This window comes from Dendropsophus ebraccatus, chromosome 1, assembly GCF_027789765.1.
Source record: "Dendropsophus ebraccatus isolate aDenEbr1 chromosome 1, aDenEbr1.pat, whole genome shotgun sequence".
NCBI lineage: Eukaryota > Metazoa > Chordata > Amphibia > Anura > Hylidae > Dendropsophus > Dendropsophus ebraccatus.
Genome location: NC_091454.1, coordinates 103,805,102 through 103,829,011, shown reverse-complemented (window position 1 = coordinate 103,829,011; position 23,910 = coordinate 103,805,102). Strand labels below are relative to the sequence as shown.

The 23,910-nt window shown below is 38.8% G+C and overlaps 1 protein-coding gene across 14 annotated transcripts in view; it reads right to left on the bottom strand.

Moving 5' to 3' along the window:
* Window positions 1-23,910, bottom strand: part of FOXP2 (forkhead box P2) — a 209,106-nt gene that overhangs the window by 110,642 nt on the left and 74,554 nt on the right. For 13 of the 14 annotated variants that reach the window (XM_069976224.1, XM_069976213.1, XM_069976232.1 and 10 more), the window contains one exon: window positions 17,319-17,408. In XM_069976224.1, coding sequence (XP_069832325.1) covers window positions 17,319-17,408 — 90 coding nt within the window. Of the gene's footprint in view, window positions 1-7,767; window positions 7,858-17,318; window positions 17,409-23,910 lie in introns of those variants that run through there. The other variant, XM_069976292.1, reaches the window with a different exon arrangement.

Here is a 23,910-nt window from a genome sequence, read left to right as displayed (position 1 = left end):
TACTGCTGATTTCCCATGATACGTCTTGCTTTCCAGTTGTAAATGTGCATGGCTTAAACCATTGAGCGATGTCAGGCATCTCGGATCCAGCTGTAAGTGTTTCAGTAATGTTTGGAAATAATTACAGCATTGCCTACTTGAAAATTAAATAACACATCATCAAATGTTTTAAAGAGTCAATTATCAACTAAAGTATATGTAAAACAAGATAATCAAGCCTGGAGTAAACAGGAACACATGTTCACACTGAAATTTTACTGACAGAGCTAAAAAAGATTTTTTTTTTCAAAGTAATCTAATCTTTTAGCATACTATGCTACAGACTCCAATTTACAAATTGTGATAAAATAGATATTTGCATATTCTATATTTTCAGCTGTTCTTAATTTAAAACAGCTGCAATATGATTAGCATACCATGATGCATCATACCAGTAGCAAACGGCACTTATGTTCAGAAAATTGATCATTTATTAACATCTATTCATCTAACATATAAGTTACAAATGGTTTGTACTATATATGAAAGGGGTTTTATTTATTTTCCCTTTTAGCAATGGTCATGCCTAGTAGTATACTAGTGTTGATCGAGCATGCTCATCCGAGCATGGTGCTCAATCGAGCATCAAGATGCTCAATAAAGCAAACAGGGGGAACCTAACTGAATGCTCAATTCTCCCATTGCTTATAATGGGGTTTTATTTTACTGTTTGTAAACCTAACCTCAATGTTACTTATGAGCTATGTTAGGGATGGTCCGAACCTGGTTCGGTTCGGGTTTGTACGAACCCGAACTCTCGGAAATGATTCCCGCTGTCTGCCCTCTCCGTGGAGAGGGTGGATACAGCGGGAGGACCGCCTGGAAAACTGGGATACAGCCATAACCATAGGCTGTATCCCAGTTTTCCAGGCGATCCACCCGCTGCAAGGAGCAGGCAGACAGCGGGAATCTGATGCAGAGCGTTCTGGTTCATACGAACCCGAACCTCGGCAGGTTCGGACCATCCCTAGTTCCCACAAAAGAAAAATAGTGTTCGTGTTTCTGACTGGTTACTGGTGTTCCTTCACTTCTTTTGATCTGGAATGCGGGCACATACAATGAATAGTGGCCGCACAAAACTAACATGTTAGTTTTCTATGCAGCCGCATGAAATCCTGGCCGGAGTGTATACAGAACACAATGTTATTTTGATTTTCAATAAATAGCGGGCGGTGTTGCAATTGCCAGTATTTATCGAAAATGTAAGTTTTGTGAACTTAGCCTTAAAGTAATACTTTGCTAACCCCTCAGCGACCCATGACGTACCTGGTACATCAGCGCAGCTAGAGGGTTCAGAATGTGGCCGTAGGTAGTAGGGCACTTAAATGCACTAATAACGCAACCCTAGGTAGTCTACTGGATGGATTACATCTTATTGCCTAGCTGGGGGTCAGTAAATGATGCTGATCCCAGCTTGCCACTTGATTACTCTGGGCTCCAGCAGCCCATAGTGATCGAGTGCAGATAACATGGATAAATGCCGTACATATATTACTGCGCTGACTTATATGAACAATCAATGAAGTGTATATAAAAGGTCCCCTAGAAGGACCTAAAAGTTTTTTCATTAATAAAAAATCCACTCCGCATATACACAAGCAAGCTACCAATAGAAAGTTCAGACCATGGCACAAAAAATTATGCTTCATATAGTCCCATAGACCAAAAAATAAAAGTCTTATAAGGATGGTAATAAAGCAATTTAAAAAACATTTAGTTTTTTTTTTTTAAAAGGTTTTCATTTTTTAAAAGTCAAATAAAATAAAAGTTATATAAGTTTGCTATTGTAATCATACTGACCTGAGCAACATAGATATTGTGTCAGTTTTACTATAGGGAAAACTGCACAAACAGAAAACCTCCTAAAAAGAAAACAAATTATTTTCACGATTTTCAGCATGTTTTATGGGAAAATTCATTTTACCCTTGCAAAGTACAATTTGTGTTGCAAAAAATAAGGGCTCATGTGGGTTTGTGGCTATGGTCACACAATGTTTTTTCAGCTCTGTTTAAAATGGCGGCCGTTATTTTTAGTCTAAAATAACGGACTAATAAAACACGTCTGCTGTTTGCAAAAGACGTCCGAAAATAATGATCATGTTCATTATTTTGACGGCCGCGGCAAAAACGTCTGTTATTCAATACATTGTGTGCATTGGCCGTCCGTCTTCCCATTGACTTCAATGCATTGCCATTGCAGTCAGTTAAATCGCGGCAAAAACGGACGTCTTTTGACGTTGTGTGAACATAGCCTGTAGGTAAAAAAATGCAAGCGCTAGGGTTTTAAACACAAAGAGGTAAAAGCAAAGTGCTCCATCCTTAAGAGTTTAAAGTACCATTTGAATTTTTGACAGAATTCAGTCTTATTGGGTAGAAGTCAGCATGGCACATCTAAACTTAACAATCCACTCTACATAGTAAAAGTGCTCAAAATCTGTAAGATTGCAAGGGCATTTTCTTTGTACAGCCCTCTTCAGATTAACTCAGAGGATGTCAATTGGAATTAGGTCTAGGATCTTGCTGTCCGTTCAAAAATGTGATCCTATGATGGCAAAATTATTACTTTCAAGAGTTTATATTAGAAATTTTAACAAAGTACATACAAAGAATATTGCAATATAACAAGTCATATCAGAAACACCAAATGCAGTCAGTTGGAAAGGTGAAGGTAAGATGAGGTCCTGTTTTACAAGTATAAATTGTGTGGAAAGTCTGTATAGCTCACAATTCCTATGATGCACAGCACAATGTAAGTGCATCATAAGAAGACAACAATAAATAATGGTGAAGGTAAAATGTGGTCCTATTTTACAGATGTAAATCGAGTGGAAAGTCTGTTCAGCTAACAATTCCTAAACAAATGAACAAAGAACCAGTGGTGTCTGAATTCTTGCATTTAATAAAATTTTTCTTCTGTCAGAGGGTTGTAAGGGAAAGAGCAAGTCAGGGGTTATTGCTTGCCCCAAAGCATCTAGTAGATGGGTTGTGTATGAATGGCAGATCCAATGAAAAGTTTGCCTATCCCAATGGACAATGAGCAGAAGAGCATTTGCGCAGTAGAGTATATTAGTGGTTAGCTTGAGTTAAAAATATTGCATTATTATGTCTGCAATCTTTATATGTTATTTAATTTTCAGACCACTAGAAATGCAGTTAGCAGCTTGCTTCTAGAATTAGATTTGTTTTAAGTTGATGTATCCTTTCTATAATAAATGCTAAATATGAGGTCTAACTGTTCAGGAGTCTAGTTTGCTCTGTATACCTTACTTTTCTATAAACTTGAACACATGTGATTCTTCCCTGCAAGTGCTCTTTGAGTGCTTTCCTCCTTATCTGCAGCCTGTGTGAACTGCCCTACATGTATGCTCGCCCAACTCTCCACACTTTGAATTGCTATTTACACCCTGCCAACCCTTCCTGCTGCTAATGAAAGAGGGAAGAGGTCAACATGTAGCTCATCTGACATATTTTGTTTTGTCTCTTAAATTAATCAACTATGCAGACCAAGCAGCTAGATGGTAGTCATGTCTTAAATGAAGACTATTTCAAAAGTTTTTTTGTTTTGCTTTCAAGAAACAAATTATTAAAAAACATGTAAATCTTTTCATTGGTGTTAATAGATGCCAAACAATTAATAACATGCCGTACCAGCTGATGCCAAACAGAATTGGATTTCCTCTAAACTAATGCAAACCAATCTTCTATTAGTTGTTCAGTATGAAGTTGCTTGTTACTACATGACTTAGATTATGGATTTTAACTGTAGGCTTCAGTTCCTATTCCAGTTTTTCAGCAGCATGTATTGTTTGTTTCTGTGTAATGAGTGAAAGGACCTACACTACACAGCAGTTGTGTTTAAAACATTATTAGTCCTTAAAAGGGATCTCACAAATGCTTTTCTCACTTATAGATAACCTGTACAAGAATTTTTGGCCTCTAGCAATCCTTTCTACCTTGAGAAGACAAGAAAGATTTCAGATGACTAAGAAAATCCCAGTTCTATAACAAGAAGCATGCGACGACTAAAGATCTCTCATTTCTAAATGCTCCTGGCTTTTTTTTACTCACTTTTATAAGTACCCCACCACAATAAAAATATTCAATAGCTGTAAAAGTGAAAAGAATTACAGGAAGATTTGCTACTCACCTATCACAGATTTAGTCTAATCAAAGCTTATGATCTGTACTATTAGAAAAAGCATTTGTTATTTCTAGCAGCATATGGCAAAGCATCAACTACTTTGTTTTCCTGAATTCATGTATTTTAAAATAGATTTAAATTCAGATTGGAAATGTGTGCTAATACGTGTCTTCCTTCTCAACACATTTCCACTAAAAGAGTTCTGTATAATACACTATGACACATGACACAGCTATAGGGTAAGGAAGGTTGCACTCACTCCTGAGCACTTGTACCTGAGAGAGCTAAATGTATGTACCTGTGACACATTAGACATGAACAGACGGATTATGATGACTGGGAATAATAAGGGCACAGGAGCTTCAACCTTGTCCCTTACATTTAGAGCTTACTTATCTAAAGGTTAAATATACATGTTAAGGCTGGGTTCACACTATGTATATTTGAGGCTGTATTTGGTCCTCATGTCAGGTCCTCATAGCAACCAAAACCAGGAGTGGATTGAAAACACAGAAAGGATCTGTCCACACAATGTTGTAATTGAGTGGATGGCCGCCATATAACGGTAAATAACTTCCATTATTTCAATACAACAGCCGTTGTTTTAGAATAACAGCACATATTTGCCATTAAATGACGGCCATCCACTCAATTACAACATTATGTGAACAGAGCCTTTCTGTGTTTTCAATCCACTCCTTGTTTTGGTTGCTATACAGCCTCAAACATACAGCCTCAAATATACGTAGTGTGAACATAGCCTAGATGTGGGATAGTTTAGTTTAAAGCAGAAGTCCCACAGAAGCACAAAAACTGCTGGCAGGCTGGTGAGGGCAGGAAAATAATAAACAGCCATCCTCATGCCTCTGATGCTTCGCTCCAGGGTCCCGTTCACATCAGCCGGTGACTTGCAGCTCTACTAGCTGCACCGTCACGTCCCCTGCTAAGGATACCACCCCAGTCACTGGCTGAGCGGGCGAATTTCCTGCTTAAGATGACAGCCATTTGATGTAAACGGGACCTGGGAGCAGTACATAGAAGGCATCAGGACAGGTGAGTTAAGTTGTTTATTATTTTCCTGCCCCCACCAGCCTGCCTGGAGTTTTTGTACTTCCGTACGACTTCTACTTTAAGTCACAATAATGATTTATGGTTACTTTTCCCCTGCAAAGCCTTAGCAAGTGACATCCCTAAAGTCATGTCCTGGCACAAAAATAAGTCGTGATATAGCATATTATGCCAAAGTGACACTGCACATTGATGTCACTGTTACATATTGGACTATATTATTAGAAGCTTTTCTTAAATTGTGCTTAGGGAGCTGCTAACTATTATTAGAATATAATAGCTTGTATTTTTCTGTCAGAGTGAGCTAGGCTGCAGGGCATTTCAGAAGAGGCAAACCTAAGAACACAACAGGGTATATTTATTAATAATGTTGTATTTGCAAATGACATGTCAGTCCCGCCCAAGTCACTGACTGGCTATGTTCACGTTTTTTCCTTTCTGTTTTTTTTTTTTTTTGGGGGGGGGGGGGGGGGGAATGTCAATTTTACTGTTTGGATGCCCGTGAGTGCAATAATGGCTGTTGGAAAATTATTCTAATTTAGGTGGACTGATTGGCCTATGAGTGTGTCTTTAATTGAAAAGTCCAATTTAATAATAAAAATGGTGAAAGGACGGTGCAAAAAGACGATTGTATGTAAACAACTAAAAAAAAATTATGTCCGCTGTTTGCAAAACAGGTCCAAAATAATTGTCATAATCATTAATTTGATGTCTGTGCAAATAACATCAGTCATTTTATACACTGTATACAATGGATTTCCATCATACAATTGGCTTCAATGCATTGCATTGAAGTCAATTGCTGTACATTGCGGCAATAACGGATGTATTTTTAAATAGAAGAAGTAGAAGCCTTTTCTCTGTTTTTGACGTTGTGTGAACATAGCCACTGAGTGGGCAATCTCTCTAGGACAGTGCTTCTCAAACTTTTTCTACTGAAGCCTCACCCAAAAGACCAAGGCAATGCCTGGGCCTCACCAGAATGACCAAGAGGGTGCCTGGGCCTCACCAAAGTCTATTTAAAAGCTCTAGATACTAATAAAGCAAGTAATAAATAAATTAATAATATTGCTAAAATGGAGATTTTTGCAAACAGCAAAAGGACTGTGCAGATTATAGCTACTTTTCTGAAAACTGGCTCCCCAGCTAGGCCTCACCAACAACTAGGGGGCGCCTCACTGGTGAGGGCCGCCTCACAGTTTGAGAAGCACTGCTCTAAGCGAGCTGCAGGTCACCGGCAGCTGTGAATGGGACCCCATTGTTTATTACTTACCTGCACCCTGCCTATCCGTATTTTTGTCACTTTCGTGGGACTTCTCCTTTAAGTCATACCTTAGAATCCATTACTTATTTGGGAAATCAGGTTTAAATAGCACAATATGCCCAAGATGTTCTAGTTCATAATACACTAAATGCACACTTTAGCAGGAAGTCTAAGGAGCCATGGCCACAGGGATGGAAATCCTGAGAAAAATTACACACAGAACACCAATTTCTGGTTTATCCATCTATATATTCCATAATTAATGTATTAGTAAAGCTGGTTACATGCACACTAAGATAAAAGCAAAACATGTCTGTAAAATAGGAAAATATTAAAGCAATTTTTCTTATGTAATATTGTGCTACTTTAATGCCCACGGTTTGTTTTTACAATGCCTGCATAGACATTTTTCCATAGATTTTAATGTAGCACGTTATTGGTTAATAAATGAATGGTTAATGAATTGGTTAATGTGTGAACCTAGCCGTAAAATAGTTATTTTAGTAAACCAGCAAATATTAAATATTCACCCCTTTTCAGCTATCAGTTACATAACTGTAGTACTATGAAAGGATTTTCCTACATAACTCACCCTTTTTAAATATCCAGATAGGTCTCACAAACTAGCAGGTCCCAATCCTTGGTGTAAAACAGAGATGGCCTTGTAGATTGTAAGCCTTTACAGGCAGGGTCCTCTATCCCTATGTACCAGTCTGCCATTCACCTGATTCATGTAACATGTTTTGGATTATGTAGGTGCTTTAAAAATAAATAATAATAGTAAAAAATAATAACAATGGCCACATATTTTTTAGATTTGCTCTACAAAAGTGGAAGTTAACAAATCAGAATCAACGCACTCAACTAGAAGCGGGACCAAATTGCTCTTGAGTTTTTTTTTATGACCTATCTGAATTATAGTAAACACCCTCACCCCCTTAAAAAAAGATCAACAAGTACATATACCTAACAATATTCAGGAATAGCTACAACATTCGGATGTCATTTTGTAAAGAGACCAGGACAACAGCGACAGACGTGGTGTTTCAACCACGCAGAGCTGGTGTAAGACAAATACTTGTTTATCATTTACAGAATAATATTATTGCTTTATACACAAGTTTTAAGTCTTAAGTCTGCATCAAAAGGAAAAGAAAAGCAGCAGCCTAGTTGTGGTAGTATTTCAGTCTTTAAAATGCCCCTTAATGTACAGTTCTCAAGGAAAATTATCAGTAGAAAATTTATAATATCTTACTTGAAACTTATTGTGCCAGGATTAGTTTGCATTGGTGATGTGGTAATAGGTACTCAAGTCACAAGTGGAATATGATCACTGAACATTCATAATCAACATTATTCTGTACAATGGCTTAGAGGACATGAAGTGCTGGGCAAAGCGGTTCAATCTACATATACGAAAGAGACAAAAGAATAAATGCAAACGTGCATTAGGATTTTTTCTTTCCTAGATATACCGTACGTACAATAAAATGATACATTAAGTCAACCAATACGTTCTGATTAATAATGTTAGATTAGTACATAATACATTAAACGTACATAATACGTTTAATAAATGAATCATGGTCTGACTTACAATTTACAATACGACCTTGGTCAATTAAAGGGTAGATCTTAACATATTTGTAAGCATTTCTCACTTCTCTTTCATCTAATCTTTACCCTTAGCACTCTGGCCACCATATAGTGTTTCCATGTTGTCAATTCAGGGGACTTCTGATGCTGCTGAACAGCACCTGCACAGATGATCATGAAACTAGAGGTTCAAAACCTAGCTGCTAGAGACAGCTAGTCATCAAGAGGAGAAGGAAGTATCTTTTTTAATTTTATTTTATTATAGCTTCTTCTTTCTTGATCTCAGTATACAAAACACTAACAGTGGCAATCTTTAATGCTCCTAGTAAAGATCACATCAGTGATGTTCTTTTGTTAGTTTTTGAGGCTCCTGTAACAGGTATGCAGTGTAAAATAAATAAATAAATAAATAATGTTTTCCATAGGTCTTTTTGACCTATGGGGGACGGAAGTTAAATTACCAAAAAGTAAAAACCCCTCACAAACACATCAGAAGCATTTGTCAGTAGATTGTGTTTTATATCAATGCAAATCAGCTTACATTAGTTCTTATTTAAGATTAATCAGTGTGGAAAAAAAAAATGTGGCGCGGCCTAAAGGTAAGCAGGGATGCAGTATTAATAACAGCTTCCACTCAATACATTCATTGGGCAGGGCAGTCTACATCCTGCCCAGCCACTCAGTGTACTGTTTGTGCAAACTTTGTAAGGGCAATAACAAGGTAAATTCAAATGTAAATTACAGAATCTGACCAGAAATTAATCTCTTGAATAACAGTATCAACATGTTTGACCAGTGCAAATGTAAAATAGCTAGAAATGGTCAGATTACTGAGCACTATAAAACACATTAAAAGGTTGAAAAACAATGGGGGAGTCTAAAACATGTGATTTTTCTTTAGGTTATATGTTTTTTTTTTAATCTAACCAAATAGGACTATTTTAACAAACGTTTCAAAAATTTATAAAAAGAATATTCACAGAATATTTGCAAAAAATTGTGCAAATTACATAGTACGGACTACACGTAGGCCTGCACCAGTCTGTGCAACTTTTTAAAAAGTCGCAAATAATAAATTTGGCACAAATCCCAGATTATGCAAACTTTTGGGTGAATGCGCAAAACAGGCAGATTTTTTAAAAAAAGTAGGATCTAAAAAATAATTGCCCATCGAATACTGGTTCATAAATAGAACTTATACCAAACATGAGAGAAAAAGCCTATTATTCAGATAAAAAAAGACACAAAGCCCTTAATAAATTTCCCCCATTGATTTTAAAAAAATATATGTAAATCTAGATTTAGGGTGGGTTCACACATAACGGATCTGAAGCTGATTTCACGCTGCAAATTTGCAGCAAAATAAGCTGTGGATCCTTATCTGTCATTTTCAATGAGATTCCTGGCGCTCAGGTTTTTATCTGGCTATGTTCAAATAATGTCAAAAAAGAGAAAAGGCGGCTGATTTCACTATTTAAAAAACACGTCCGTTTTTGCCGTGATATAACTGACTGCAATGGCAATGCATTGAAGTCAATGGGAAGACGGACATCCAATGCACACAATGCATTGAATAACTGACGTTTTTACCATGGACGTCAAAATAATGAACATGATCATTATTTTCAGACATCATTTGCAAACAGCAGACGTTTTTTATTAGTTGTTCACACACAGTTTTTCTTCTGTCACCGTTCTTTTCCTTTTTACTATTAAACTCAATGGACTTTTCAATTAAACCGCATCCAAAGTCCAATTAGTAACCCAAACTAGAATAATGTACAAACACCTGTCATTGCACTAAGGGGAGGTCAGGCTGCTAAATGACGTCCGTTATTTTAGACTAAAAATGATGGACATTATTTTAAACGAAGCTTAAAAAATGTTGTGTAAGGCCCCGTTCCCACTGAGGAAAGGTAGCGGAATTCCGTGACGGAATTGTCCGGAATGCCGTTAGCCTCCCGCTCATAATGGGAGTCTATGGGAGGCGCGCGCTCCTGCTCTGTACGCGCTGAAGAATGAACATGTCCATTCTTCAGCGCGGACAGGGCAGGAGTGCGCGCCTCCCATAGACTCCCATTATGAGCGGGAGGCTAACGGCATTCCACGGCGAACAATTCCGTCGCGGAATTCCGCTACCTTTCCTTAGTGGGAACGGGGCCTAAACATAGCCTCTAACTGCAATGAAAATCATAAGTCATAATGTGGAGCTTATGCAAAGTTCAGAGATACTGTAACATTAAGAAACAACATGTACAATAGTGTGTTTAAGATATTATACTGTAGATGGAACAGTCTTTTGTTACAACCAAATAAGAAAACAAATATGAATAGCTTTATAATAACTCATCTGTGTATAAAGTTTATTATATTAACCATACATATACCTATAAGCTTGGAGGGAAAATTCCCACAGCAGTTGACAACTACTACCAACTACCCCATGAGAGTATTCCTTACTCACTCCCTCCAGAATTGCATTTCATCACTTTACATAGATTTTATAAAACCAGTAATTTATTCTGTTAAAATATATTTTAAATCTCATATTTACCACCCACATCAGTTACAATACAGTTGTACCTCAGTTCTCAAACTGCTCTGAACTCAAACAGTTCAGTTCTGAAACAGTATTTTCAAGAAAAGTTTGCTACAGTTCTCACTGTTACTGTTACTCGGTTCTAAAACACATTTTTGGCACCCTGTCTTGAAGTACAGTGATACCTTGGTGTTCTAAAGCATCTGAATTTGAACTGTTCGGTATTCTAATAAAAATTTACCAGAAAGTAAGGTTCAGAATCCGAACTTTGCTCAGTATGCGAACATTTTTGCGTAGGTTGTACCTGGTGAGTTTAGCATGGGTGAGGCTTTACATACTTTACTATATAAGACTTCTAGAGTGCATATACAGTAAAGTAGTAGTACAGTCAGTGCACCACCATCTCCCATCCATTACAGTGCTGGGGTGAGATGCACTATACAGTAAAGGTTGAGTAAAGAATTGGTGCACTACTGTATTATAATTGCTCATTTTGTTGAACATCTCTTGTTTAAAATATACTATACAGTATAGTGCTGTTCAATGTACTAAATGAGCACAGTAGTTAATTATTGGTAGGTGCTGAAACCAATCAAACATATTTACGCTTAGGAAAGCGGACTATGATGATTATGTAGCAGACCCTACCAGAAAACTTGGTGCCCAGATGTCATCATCATCATGAGGGGATGAAGATGTATGTAATCCACCAAACCAGCATCAGGTGCTATCCACAGCTTGTCGTTCTAGAGGCTAGTTGACAGCCTTGTATTAAGGAAGGCACAGGCACTCGAGGGGTGCTCCAGTGGCAGAACTAAACAACAGTCTTGTAAGGTCCCTGCTACAAAGATCCGCCCGCTGCGATCAGAGGTGTGGCAGTTTTTCATCTCAGTGGCAGCAAAAACCATGATACTATAAGCACCATGTGTGATCATGAACTTGGTCGGTTTTGGTTTAAACCCAGGTACAATTTCTAGTTGCCAGCACATGGAACACCATCACACCATTTCCTGGAAGAACTTGGACCCTCAAGTCACTTATTGCCTGTAAACAACAATAGGTGCAGATACGATTGCACAGCCCCATCTCTGCAAGTCAGGATTATGCAGCCTTGATTGGAAGCAGTAGGTCCCTCACACGTTGAGACAACAGTCGCTGTCTGAAGCCATCACAATAAGACAGCACTATGCTAGCGCCCACGCTACAGCAAAGATGATAAATGGACAAGTGGCTAAGTTTATTGCCATACATTTTCTTATATCATTTCTTATATCATGCCATATATGAACTTAATAAAAAAATAAAAATGACCAGAAAATAATGAAACACACCATAAGTCCATTCCCATACTTATTCCTCCCCATTAACAACCTTTACAATCTATATCTACAATATATCCCCAAAAATTTTATCCATAACATATTAACGCCTTAACGACATCGGGCGTAAATTTACGCCCTGATGCCGGTAAGGGAGTTCAGAGCGGGGCCGCGCGGCGGCCCCGCTCTGAACCGCGCTGGTCCCGGGTGCCGCGTGTAGCCCGGGACCGTAGGTATTAGCGGGCACGGTCCGATCGCCGTGCCCGCTAATACAGTAATCAGATGCAGCTGTCAAAACATGACAGCTGCATCCGATTACCGGACGCAGCGTCATCCCTGGTGTCTAGTGGGGAGATCGCTCCTCCGGGATGTTATCCCGGAGGAGCGATCTCCGTTTCTGAAGCCGGCCGGGGACCGCTCCAAGATGGCGCCGTCCCCGTCTCGGCACTCGTTTACTTCCGGCTGCAGCAGCCGGAAGTAAACGAGTGCCTATCTCATGGATCTCTGCAGCATATCTATGCTGCAGAGATCTCAATGAGAGATCAAATCACTTATACTAGAAGTCCCCCAGGGGGGCTTCTAGTATAAGTGTAAAAGTAAAAAAAAAAATGTTATTATTAGTAAAAATCCCCCTCCCCTAATAAAAGTCTGAATCACCCCCCTTTTCCCAGGTTATAAATAAAAGTAAATAAATAAATAAACATGTTTGCTATCGCCGCGTGCATAATCGCCCGAACTATTAATTAATCACATTCCTGATCTCGCACGGTAAATGGCGTCAGCGCCAAAAAATCCCAAAGTGCAAAATTGCGCATTTTTGGTCGCATCAAATCCAGAAAAATTGTAATAAAAAGCGACCAAAAAGTCGTATATGCGCAATCAAGGTACCGATAGAAAGAACACATCATGGCGCAAAAAATTACACCTGACACAGCCCCACAGACCAAAGGATAAAAGCGCTATAAGCCTGGGAATGGAGCGGTTTTAAGTGTTGTATATTTGTTGACAATGGTTTAAATTTTTTACAGGCCATCAGATACAATATAAGTTATACATGTTACATATCGTTTTAATCGTAACGACTTGAGGAACATATATAACAAGTCAGTTTTACCCCAGGGCGAATGGCGTAAAAACACATTTCCCCCAAATAAACAAAATGCGTTTTTTTTTTCAATTTCACCACACTTTGAATTTTTTTCTGGTTTCGCAGTGTACTTTATGCAAAAATTCAGCCTGTCATTGCAAAGTACAATTAGTGACGCAAAAAATAAGGGCTCATATGGGTCTCTAGGTGGAAAAATGCAAGTGCTATGGCCTTTTATGCACAAGGAGGAAAAACCGAAAACGCAAAAATCGAAATTTGCTCTGTCCTTAAAGGGTTAATGAACTATAAAAAATTTTAAATATAACACACTACTATGCACTATTAACCAGTATAACTAACTAAATGTGAGCCAACATCAGCCAACAATCATCTACCAGGCACTTGCCTGTATCTCTTTAAGAAAAGTGCCCATAAAAATATTTGCCCAGCATAAGTATTTACATTAAAAAAAATAATTAAATAATGTTCTCACTTTATACCTACAATGATACAATAATCCACTAGGAAAAACATATAGTCTATTTGCATACTTTTAAAGAACCACATTTTCAGATTTACTGCCCATGGGCTTAACCAATTATAACATTTGAAACACAGGCATATATTATCCACAGCAGCTCAATGCCTCCACAAAGTGCATCGTGCAACCCATTACCCAAAAACAGTATTATCCAGGCACAAATCCCAAAGAGGACAATTACCTTTTTGTTACCATAGCTGTGGGGTTTTCAGTCACTGTTACTTGTGACAAGGAATAGTAGCATTCATTGATACAATTTGTTGTAACAATTTTACGGACGCGCATGATGACTGGCTGATAAATGCTCTTGAAGTTTTCACTCCGGTATAGTTAGATGTTGCACAATGGTTTAGCAAAGGGTACTTATTGTGTGAGTTTTTAGTGGCTTTCGTGGTTTCTTGAGTGGTATAAAGCAAATGCTTTATTGTGGGGTATTTATCATGGAGGATGATGTCCTCTGTGATAAAACAACCTTTTAAAGCAGGGGTGGGGAACCTTTTCCATGTCGAGGGCCGGTCGGGCATTAATAAAATCATTCGAGGGCCGCATACCGGCAGTTAGTAGCGTGGGTTTGCAGCACCCGGGGCAAGGCAAAGTATTGTTCCCCTAGTGCCCCTGCTATTGTAGTTAACCCCCAGTGATGACCCTGCTATTGTAGTTAACCCCCCCAGTGATGCCCCTTGTAGTCTAGTTAACCCCCAAGTCATGCCCCTGGTAGCCTAGTTAACCCCCCCAGTGATGCCTCTGGAAGGCCTAGTTAACCCCCATCAGTCATGTCCCTGGTGGCCTAGTTAACCCCCATCAGGCATGTCCCTGGTGGCCTAGTTAACCCCCATCAGGCATGTCCCTGGTGGCCTAGTTAACCCCCATCAGGCATGTCCCTGGTGGCCTAGTTAACCCCCATCAGGCATGTCCCTGGTGGCCTAGTTAACCCCCATCAGGCATGTCCCTGGTGGCCTAGTTAACCCCCATCAGGCATGTCCCTGGTGGCCTATTTAACCCTCCATCAGGCATATCCCTGGTGGCCTAGTTAACCCCTATTAGGCATGTCCCTGGTGGCCTAATAAACCCCCATCAGGCATGTCCCTGGTGGCCTAGTTAACCCCCATCAGGCATGTCCCTGGTGGCCTAGTTAACCCCCATCAGGCATGTCCCTGGTGGCCTAGTTAACCCCCATCAGGCATGTCCCTGGTGGCCTAGTTAACCCCCATCAGGCATGTCCCTGGTGGCCTAGTTAACCCCCATCAGGCATGTCCCTGGTGGCCTAGTTATCACCCCCATCAGGCATGTCCCTGGTGGCCTAGTTAACCCCCATCAGGCATGTCCCTGGTGGCCTATTTAACCCCCATCAGGCATGTCCCTGGTGGCCTATTTAACCCCCATCAGGCATGTCCCTGGTGGCCTAGTTAACCCCCAAATAAAAAAAATAAACATCCCACTCACCTTACCTCCGCTCCCACGCTGCCCATGTCCTCTTCTGTCCCAGGTCCTCTGTGCCGGTCTTTCTCCTGCAGGCGGCGTGCGATGAAATGACATCATCGCGCGCGGCCCGCAGGAGACTGAAGACACGCGCCGCTCTGCTGTGGAAGAAGCCGGCATAGTAAGCATCCTCCTGTGTCCGGCAGCTGTCACAGACACCGGAGGATGCTGTGTATGCCGGCTCCTTCCTCCTCCAGAGCGGCGCGCATCACAGGGGAGCTGCGGGCCGCATCGGGAGGTCTCAGGGGCCGGATGCGGCCCGCGGGCCGGAGGTTCCCCACCCCTGTTTTAAAGCTACTGCCACCAGAACTTTGTTGCTGAAAGGCAGGATGCCATTCGTGGTTTATTGTGCATTCACACTTGAATGGTTGAGGGAGCTAGATAAAATAAGAGGCAGACAAATAATTTATTTATATGGGGGATAGCGCCACTACTGGTGCCTCAATAGATGGGACAGGCCACAGATTTAGCATAATTGGAGGGATCCACTGGGAATGGAAGGGGTTAGATACTTTATTGTACAGATGTTTGAAGAGGATTGTTGGGGATTTTAATATGCTTTATAATATTTTTGTCACGTGTGTTTTTCAAGACAGTACAGTAAACATTTACATGAACCAACTATTTAATAATCTGACTAAGCAGTAACTCCACTGAGCAGGAACACTTGGTTAACTTCAAGCACCGCACCACAGACTGGTTTGAATGGACACTGAATTCCCAGCACCCAATGACTGAAAATAGCAACTGTTTTCACAGGACCCACTGAATGATAATAGGATTTTTTGCAACACCAATTGACTTGGTATAAAGCCCAGCCAGCAGCCAGTGATTGGTATAATGCCATGCCAGCACCAAATGACTTGGGATAATGCACACTCAGAAAATAGGTATAATATCGTGCTAGCACACAGTGACTTGGTATACTGGACACTGGCTACCCAGCTGCCACAGAAAACCAGCCACAATCTACCCACAATATACTCACAATCCACCCTCCTATCCTCTCCTCTCTGCCCTTATTTATTTTCAAAGCAATACTGATAATACTTATACTAATGGGCAATAGAATACAAAAGAAAAAAGTCTGTCCAGGAAGCCCAGTTATTGCAACTTGAACAGTTTGTGTATTAAGTTGCCTAAACACATGATGAAATTCAGTATTATTTCAACTTATTGGGCAATTTAGTCTGGTATGTTGCTGGTGGAATTGTTCATATGGATGATCCCACCAATATTTTATTAGCTGCATTCTGGGAAATATAAATCTTATGTGTATGGATGGCCTTACAATTGAGGAAGAGAGCTGGTTGAAGTGACGTTTATGTAATTTGTGATGATCCTTGTCAATCCTAGATTTAGAAGAAGACAGAGAAAGTGACTTCTGTTGCTGTTGTTAAATTGCAAAAATAGAACTTAAAAAAAAAAAAAAAAAAAAAAAGATATCTAAACCTGAAACTTAAGATAAATTCAGGGGAAAATAATGTTATACATGACATATGTAGTTTTGCTTTTCTGCTACCATTTCACATTATTTCTACTGATACAAAATCCACCAGAGATAATAAATTAAACATTCAAAGTTCAATTTGCGCTAGTGCATGAGTATTCTTCACTTCTAAGAGGTGGAAAACAGGTACACTTCTCTGACAGCATTTTCATGGTATCCTTCGGGAGACAGTTCCTCACTTACTCTCTCTATTATTTAAAACTAAAGTTATGAATTAAGATGTTGCCACAAGCCAACTGAGTATACTGGAGTGACTACTCAGCTGCAGGTGAAAAATAAACTTTTTATGTCTAAAAAAAAAAATAAAATGTTAGAAACAAGGGGGAACTACTTTTGAAAAGCACAAATAATGCTGTATCCCAAACAATATACAGATATTTGCCTTGAGGACTCTCATGTCTTGTTTCTTTGTACAACTTCTATGCCTTAAAGGAGTTTTTGAAGACACTTTCCTTTCAAAAAGACATCATGCAGCAGAATTCAGTTAGTAATGGTATAAGATGTCCATAGTGAAATTTTAAATGTATGTTGTAAGTAGTATATCAGTATATTCCCTGATCTTCTACAGCCAAATTGAGAAGCAGAAATCATCCAGTCGCAGTGCTATTTATCGGCCATCATTACAACAGTGCACAGTAGGTTTCTAAATAGTGTATTGGCAGTCTTGTCCTATTGGCAGTCTTGTCCTATTTCAGTAAGCATTATATTACACCAGGTACACAGATCATACTGTACCTGCAGTGGTCTTTGTTTTTCGCTGCTCTTTGGAGACTTCAATCCACTCGTTTGCTGTTGTAAAAGAAGCTGTCTTGCTGCTTGGAGAGCCTAGGCACAAACAATAGATATAGAGAAATGAAGCCCTTGTTGGTTTATACATACACAATACATTTCCACCTTAACAATAATTAAGTGTTTAGAAAAGATATATACAAATCCATTACAGCTGCTTAATGTAGAATGTTTACATGTGTCCTACAGGCAGGCTAGCACTGTTAGAACTAGGGAGCAATTATCCTAACAAATGAATATTGTACTTATAGTATGTCACTATCATAAATCATCTATGCTTTGTAGTACTTAGCACATCTCACTAACAACACCTAATGAAATCAAATGACAGATCATTCATACATGGGGTGGAAGTATCATACATGCTAATATTTTCACTTTGCTCATTAAGGGTTATATGGGAAGAAACTGAGAGCAGAAGCAACAGAAAAGGCTTTTGCTTTCTCCATGGAGCCTGTAGCTATCAATAACAGTTGTGCACTTCTGCTGCATTAGAATCAATCACTTGACTGCTTTATTTCCCATTTTTAGGGGTAAAAAATTATTTTCTTTTAATTATTGTGCATATATTCTGCTACAGGTTGGGTTGGCCAAAATAAGCAGTGTCACATGTACACAGGAAGTGAATATACTGTATCCTACCTTCCAGTTCCATCCCACCCACATATCAATATTGGGTGATCTGGTCCGTGTCCCCACCACCACCACCACCACCCAAACACACAGAAAATATAGTATGCACATTTCTATCACATCTCTATTTAGCAAACCTACTGCAGGCAACACTATACTGAATGCCACTAGTGAATACCCCACACATACTATTAGGAAACACCAAAATGTGGCAGAAGGTTCCTTTTCTGATTAAAAAAAAAAGTTTGAAATTCAAAGTAAACAAGCTGCACAATGCTTATCACAAAGTGGCTACACAAATAAAATTCTAAGGAGAGCTGACTGTACAAAGTAAAACCCAAGCCTCTCCTTCAGGAGCAAAACAGATACACAACAAGCCTTAACAGCCAACCGGACATCACTATTGTAACTTTCTCCACCAGTTATTTGCCAGAATGTCCCGCCCCAGTTACTGACTGGCTGAGCAGGGCACCCGTCAGGTGAGTCGTGACATAGCAGGCAGGGAGCTCAGAAGACAGCGAGTGAGATCTAGGAGTGGGACACGGCTCTGCGAGGAAACAGGTGACTATAACTTATTTTTTTATTTCCCCCAAACCCTTGCCCGTAATGATTTTTAACTTCCCAGCTGGACTTTTCCATTAGATGCATATTTTTTCTGTTTTTACCATGTGATTATCATGTGACTTGCATGTCTATGACGTATCCTGATTTTATTGGATGTTGTTTGCTTTTTAAATTTCTTGCCTATTATCACACATTAGACCATGATGAAGCACACCACCTTGGTCTGATATGCAACTATTGCTTTTTTGTATGGAATTAAAAATCAATCTTTAAAACAGGACGGTATCCCAGAGTGCTGGAGTATCCATTTTTTGCTCTATACTCCATACTATTCATGTTTCCTATTGCCCTTAGTAAATCTGGTGTGCTTTTCTGCATGACAAGGCTATGTTCCCACACAGTATTTTTGTTCACTATTTTGATCAGTATTTTCCACCAAAACCAGGAAAGACCAGAAAAGCAATGACCATTGTTTTAAAATAACAGCAATTATTTGCCATTAAATGGCAGCCATTCACTTAATTTCAGAAGTGAGTAAACATAGCCTTTCTGTGTTTTCAATCCAATCTAATCCACAAGCCAAATCTAATACCCAACCACTAAAAGTGGCTGATTTTTAGAATCGAAAACCCTTCAAAAAATGACTGTTTGTTGAATGACTATGTCGGTTATGGTAGATTTTAAAGGGACATGGCCACGAAACACCCACTTTTCAGATTTAAAGCACAAAATGGTGGGTGTGTTGGTTTAAAGAGATATATTTTTTGGCACATAACGTAAATATGGCAAAACCAAAAAAATGACAGGAAAAAAACTGGTAAATACTGTCAATTTTCTGAGGGAACAGCATTAGTAAATCAGCCCCATTGTCTCTGGTGTAAAACACTTTTATGCTTTAGGGAAAAAGGGTCAATGTCTCAGAGGATGATAATACATTTTCTGTAAAGCACTAAAGACCCTTTACCTCCAATGAACTAGCTGAGCTATTACTCCAGTACAAATTTACAAATACAATATGATGGATATGTCTGTCAACTATTCAGTAAACTGAGGAGGGCAAGGATGGTGAAAATAGGGTAATTTATGCATACGGATGTTTTGACATGCTCACAGAGCAGCTGTTCTATCAATTTTTACATTTCTCTTTTGATAATGAAAAAAATGTTATTCACTAGACCATGAGAGGTTAGAGGTCCATAAAAAACATTAGTTGTCTAACACCCTGGTACTGAATTGGTGACTATTTTGTAGAATATTTTTCCTTGTAATGTACAGCATTAGTTCCATTGGAAAGGCTGAAAATGGTTTAAAACAAAATGTGTAAGCAATGTATGAAGACTTTAACTACTTTTATTTCCACAATCTAGAGTTCTAAATCTCTAAAAGGCCTTATCCTCAAACATCATAGGGAAAAAAATGTTTCCTGAACTCCTGTGATGTTGAATTGACCAATGATAACTTGTACAAAAGAAACTTAACCCCTTCCCATCAGCAATCTGTATATATCCATTCCTACTGCACATACCCCATGCACTAGGAATGTATATATCGTTCCTGTACTGATGGGGGCTTTCTGATGTGAGTGGGAGAGCTGCAGTGAGAGCGATCCTGCTCACATCAGTGTCCGGGACCGGAGGTAATGAGAGTCAGCTGCGATCCCGCAGCCGACTCTCATTAACCTCTTAAACGCCGTGATCTACAGCAATCACAGCGTTTAAGGTGCTCAGTGACAGATCAAGCATATAAGCATTTGTCACTGAGTGATCGGGCCATGCTGTGGGGGTCCCGATCTTATGTGCCGACAGGCGGGGTAAGCTCCTTACCTCCATCCTGTCAGATCGGCAATCAATGTGTAGAGTCTGCTCTTAGGCAGGCTCTATACATAGATCACCGATAACACTGATCTATGCTATGTAAGTGTAAAAAAATGTAATAATTTTTTTCAAGTATTAAAAAATTCCTTATAAACCCCCTCCCAATAAAAGTTTAAAAGACCCCCTTGCTAATTATAAAAATAAAAATATGAAAAAATAAACATTTTACATATCGTAGCGTGCGGAATTGTCTGATCTATTAAAATATAACATTATTGTTCCCGCCTCGGAAACGGCGTAAACGGAAAAAAAAACGCACCAGGATTGCTGATTTAATTAAATTATAAATCACAAAAAAATTTATAAAAAGCAATCAAAATTTTTTGGTTACACTATTATGATATTAATAAAAACTAGAGATCATGACGCAAAAAATTACACCCCAACCAGCCCTATAGGTGGCAAAATAAAAGCGCTATGGCTATTAGAAGGCGAGGAGGAACATTGTATTTATCTGACCCGGACTTTTGTGCCTCAAAGGGCTCTGTCTTGAAGGGGTTAAATATACCCCATTATGCATCATTTCAAACTACCACAGAGTACAGCAGAGCTCAGATGTCCAAATATTCCGGTGAAGTACAAGGGAAAAATTGAAAGGGAAGTACAATATCATACCAAGATTGGCAGAGAAAAGGATAAACCATTGTTGCACATGTTAACTGCCTCTGGGAAATTCAAAGAAAGGTACCAAAATCAGGAAGCTGAACCACTTATAATATATATTTTCTATAATCATTGACTTGTATTCTTAAAGGTTCATCCACACATGATGGAATTTCTGAGTATTTACACAATGCTGATGGTGCCAGCAAAGTGGATACAATTTACAATTTCTTAACCACAAAGTGGGGCACAAATTCTTAGTGCATTACAGATTTTAAATCAGTATGCCAGGTCTTGCATCAGATCCACAATGGATTTATTGCATATTTTCAAAGTTGAAATCCATAATAAATCTGCAGTACTTGTATATTTAGCAAAATTCACAATTGTGTATTGGAAATTCATTGATCCAGATTCATCATTCTGTCTTTCTCTATAGCAAACAATCACTGTTCAGCTTGAATTTTACCAAAGCTTGCTAAGGTATGTTTACTGGGCTGTGATTGGTTGCTATATTCATCCCCAGAATTATGGGGTATGTACCCTGAAGTATCACAATGATTTGCAATTGCTTTGAGAAGATATATTAGAACAGGGCTCTGTTTTTGTCTGTTCAGCCCCACCTGCTTTGCCTCTTAACCCTTTGGCAACGATAGTGATAGTTTAGAAGATGCTACTATCACATGACCTTGGGCACTGGCCCCATGGACTTCCCAGCCACTGATGGTGTTGCAAATATCTAATGCTTTGTCTATGCTTTTCAAACATAAAGCATTTACTGTATAAAGCATTATGGGTATATTAACACATAGTTTTTTGAGTTGAAAATACAGCCGTATTTTGATAATTACTGCTGTAAATTACTGCTTTTTATTAACAGTTGTAATTATGAAAATACAGACTTTTTTGCCCAGAAAAAGGGGTGTTAAAATAGCCTATTAGTTATACTTCAGTCTGTGTCCAAATTTTTTCCAATTTAAATCCTGGTGCTTATAGCATGTTACTACCTGCTAATACTGACACAATTTTTACGTATCTAATTGCTTCATTACACTTCAGTATGCATCTAAATAATTTTTCATTTTATTAATATTTACATACTTTTGCTAAGAATAACAATTGCATAGCCATAAGTTACATAGCAAGGTTAAAAAATAAAAAAAAAACCTATCAAGATAACCCTTTTTTCGTTTTAAATAAAATATTATTTTCCATATCAATCAATTATTAATGTTTCTTTATGCTTTGTAAATTTTTTTCAAGTTATATTCAAATTTATATCTTTCTGTTGCAATTTTTTTTAAACTATTCAGATTTAATTCTTGTTGATAATACTGTAGTATGTCACTGATGGTGATATTGCTACCATTACCAATTCTATTGATACAGCTCAGACTCTTCCTGTCTTCTTGATATATTCTCACCTTGACTACTGTGACTCCTTACTAATCGTTCTTCCTTTCTCCAAACTCTCCACTTTCCAGTCTATCCTGAACGCAGCAGCCAAACTCATCTTTCTCTCCAGCCATTACATTGACGTCTCCCCCCTGTGCCAGTAGCTGCAGTAGTTGCCCATTAAATCCAGAATTCAATTCAAACTCCTCACTCTCACCCATAAAGCTCTCTACAACTCTGCACCTCCATACATCTCCTTCCTCATTTCCACCTACCATCCTTCCCAGTGCTCTACACTATCTTCCATAATTAGAGCCTCCAAGGCTTTGCTCATGCTACACCAGTTCTCTAGAATGCTTTACCTAAAGACATTGGACTCATTCCCAATATCTCAATAGTTTTAAGCATGCTCTGAAAACACATCTCTTCAGGCACATTATTACATGTCCCCTTACCTTTTACTCTAAATCTTTGGCAGTTCTAAGCACTTTGTACCTGTACTCAGGTACAAAATGCGCTGTGGAATCTGTTACCACTATACAAATAATAATAATAACTTGCCCATAGTGTTTTACACTGGACTGCTGCTTCTGCCATTGATGCAGATACTGCTACCCATCTTGCTGCTAAAGTTAACATTATCCAAAGAATAACATATCAAGCTTTATCCATTAGGCTCCATACAATATTACTGCTGATGCCATTTCTGTAGATACTACCCCTGGTGCTACTTCTACTACATCTATACAGCAGCTCTTGTCCTGCCTTGTCCATGTTCCATGCTGTACTACTGCTCCCGAAAAACTTCTCATAAAAAGGGACCATTTTCCATTGGCTTTTTTTTTTAAAGCCAGTGCTTCATAACTGAGTGGTTGATGAAGTGATCAAGAGTTCCCCTATCCCTCTGTTTGTCTCTTAGATGCCACAGTCAGCATCTAAGAGGTAAAATGGCCTGAATTGGCCATTGGCCATCTGTTTTAGTTAAAGTCAGTCTCCCCTGGTAATTGCGTGGATACAGCTCCTTTGTCCCTATGATCAACAGCCAGTACATGTATGGCATAAAAAAGGGGAAAATAAAGGGCTAGAGAACATTGGGCTCCTTCTAACCTGTTGCACAAGGGCTTTTTGCTGCCTACATTCCCTCTGATGAGGCCATTATAATTTCTCTCCAGGTTACAAAAATAGCAGAACAATGTTTTATAAGTTTAAAAAATGAAAAACTAAAATATTGTGCTTCTTAAAAAGAAAATAAATCATGGCGCAACACTCTGTCAGCACTTGTTCTATTGTTGTTTCTTTCTGTTGTTTATCAGATCAAACAATACCTTCAAAAAACTATTTATTTTCTGTTGTTAATTAGCTGGGCTTTTACATCAAGATTATATTATAAATCTAACATATTTCTTAGCTGGTAACAATACCAATAGTTTGTTCAAACTTTCTACAATTAGTCTGTTTCTAGCTTTGTG